Here is a 1,740-nt window from a genome sequence, read left to right as displayed (position 1 = left end):
TATATGATGGAACAAACTTACCCAGCTTGAGCTTCAGGTCGATAACAAGGTACATTTTGTATTTACCTGAATCATTACACAAAACATATTTACTTTATATGATGGAACAAACTTACCCAGCTTGAGCTTCAGGTTGATAGTGAAGTACATTTTGTATTTACCTGAATCATTACACAAAACATATTTACTTTATATGATGGAACAAACTTACCCAGCTTGAGCTTCAGGTTGATAATGAGGTACATTTTGTATTTACCCGAATCATTACACAAAACATATTTACTTTATATGATGGAACAAACTTACCCAGCTTGAGCTTCAGGTCGATAACGAGGTACATTTTCTATTAACCTTGGCCGTTTCTTCAAGGTTTCCCTGATGAAAGAAACTGGCTGCTGACTTTGACCAACATGAAGTTGAGACTCTTCATGTAATGTTGGTAAAATGTCCAATCCTTGCCTAGAGGTACCACTGCTGCTATCAAACATAGAACTTTCTACTTGTTTAGTCAATTTGAGGTGAGAACTCTGCTGCACAAGCTGAATCTGTTCAAGGTATAACTCAGATTTTAGAAAATTTGGGTACGTTGTCCTTGTCATGATGTCTTCAATGTTTTTTTGAGCATTATCAAATATTGTTTGATCAAGCCCCATTTTATTGCCAATTTTACTGGCTATCTCCTCTTTAATTTCAGATTTAATTTCTACAAGTCTAGATCTAATAAATTTTTTATATATCAACTTAATCACTTGTTGAATATAGTTCTTGTCAGTAGGATTTGCTTTCTTGAGGCCCTCACATGCAAACCAGAAGTCCAAGCAATCTGCACATTTTTCCTGAGACAAATATTTCTTAAACAGATTCACTCCGTCCAGATCCTGCAACAGACACTGGAAGTTTTCAGCCCATTTAAAATAACTGGAAGTTCCTGAAAATGATGGTTTAACATCAGAACAACATGTGTTGTTGCTGTCCACACAATATGGAGGACTGTACTGAGGCTCTGAAGAGAGGGTTTCACTTTCTCCTCCTCTGAAATCCCTTCTGTTTCCGTAAGTTTCAGTTTTATGGCCGGATACCCTCCAATGACTAGCACACAGTGAACCAATATCTTGAGCCCCTGTGTCAGGATGAGGTATGGGTTTCTGGAACCTTTCAGCCTGTACATTCTGAAGTTCATTCTCTTCTCCATCTGCAGGAGATCTTCCTGATGACTTGATAAATTTCTTTTCACTAATGTTGGACAGAAGTACTCCATGCACATCACCACTCATTCTTGTCAACCATGTCTCTTAATCCTCCTACCAATCTCCATAGTGATTATTTAGCCTATGAAATATACAGATCTGTAATCAATCTTCAAACGAGCAGTTTTAAGTGTATACTTCTTTTGCAATTGCACAATTTTCCAACTAACATTAGTATTAAAAACTATTAATGGATTAAAAATTCTGTTTTGGATACATTAAACAAAATAAAATATCTCACTATAAAGTTGACATTAAGTCACATCACTTTGTAATCCATGAATATATGGTTGACGTTAAGTCACGTCATTTTGTAATGCACTACTATAAAGTTGACGTTAAGTCAAGTCACTTTGTAATGCACTACTATAAGGTTGACGTTAAGTCAAGTCACTTTGTAATCCATGAATATATGGTTGACGTTAAGTAATGTCACTTTGTAATCCATGAATATAAGGTTGACGTTAAGTCACGTCACTTCGTAATGCACTAC

At 35.9% G+C, this 1,740-nt stretch overlaps 1 protein-coding gene across 1 annotated transcript in view; it reads right to left on the bottom strand.

Annotated features, from left to right (window-relative positions):
- LOC106475618 (axin-1-like) overlaps positions 1 to 1,324 on the bottom strand; it is a 17,028-nt gene extending 15,704 nt beyond the window's left edge. Inside the window, exon 1 of the mRNA XM_013936295.2 lies at positions 307 to 1,324. Within this exon, the coding sequence (XP_013791749.1) occupies positions 307 to 1,274 (968 nt within the window). The 5' untranslated portion in view covers positions 1,275 to 1,324. The remainder of the gene's footprint in view (positions 1 to 306) is intronic.
- Positions 1,325 to 1,740: the final 416 nt, after the last annotated feature.

The sequence above is a fragment of the Limulus polyphemus genome, unplaced genomic scaffold, assembly GCF_000517525.1.
Source record: "Limulus polyphemus unplaced genomic scaffold, Limulus_polyphemus-2.1.2 Scaffold8879, whole genome shotgun sequence".
In the NCBI taxonomy this organism is placed as follows: domain Eukaryota; kingdom Metazoa; phylum Arthropoda; class Merostomata; order Xiphosura; family Limulidae; genus Limulus; species Limulus polyphemus.
This window is presented reverse-complemented; position numbering and strand designations above follow the sequence as displayed.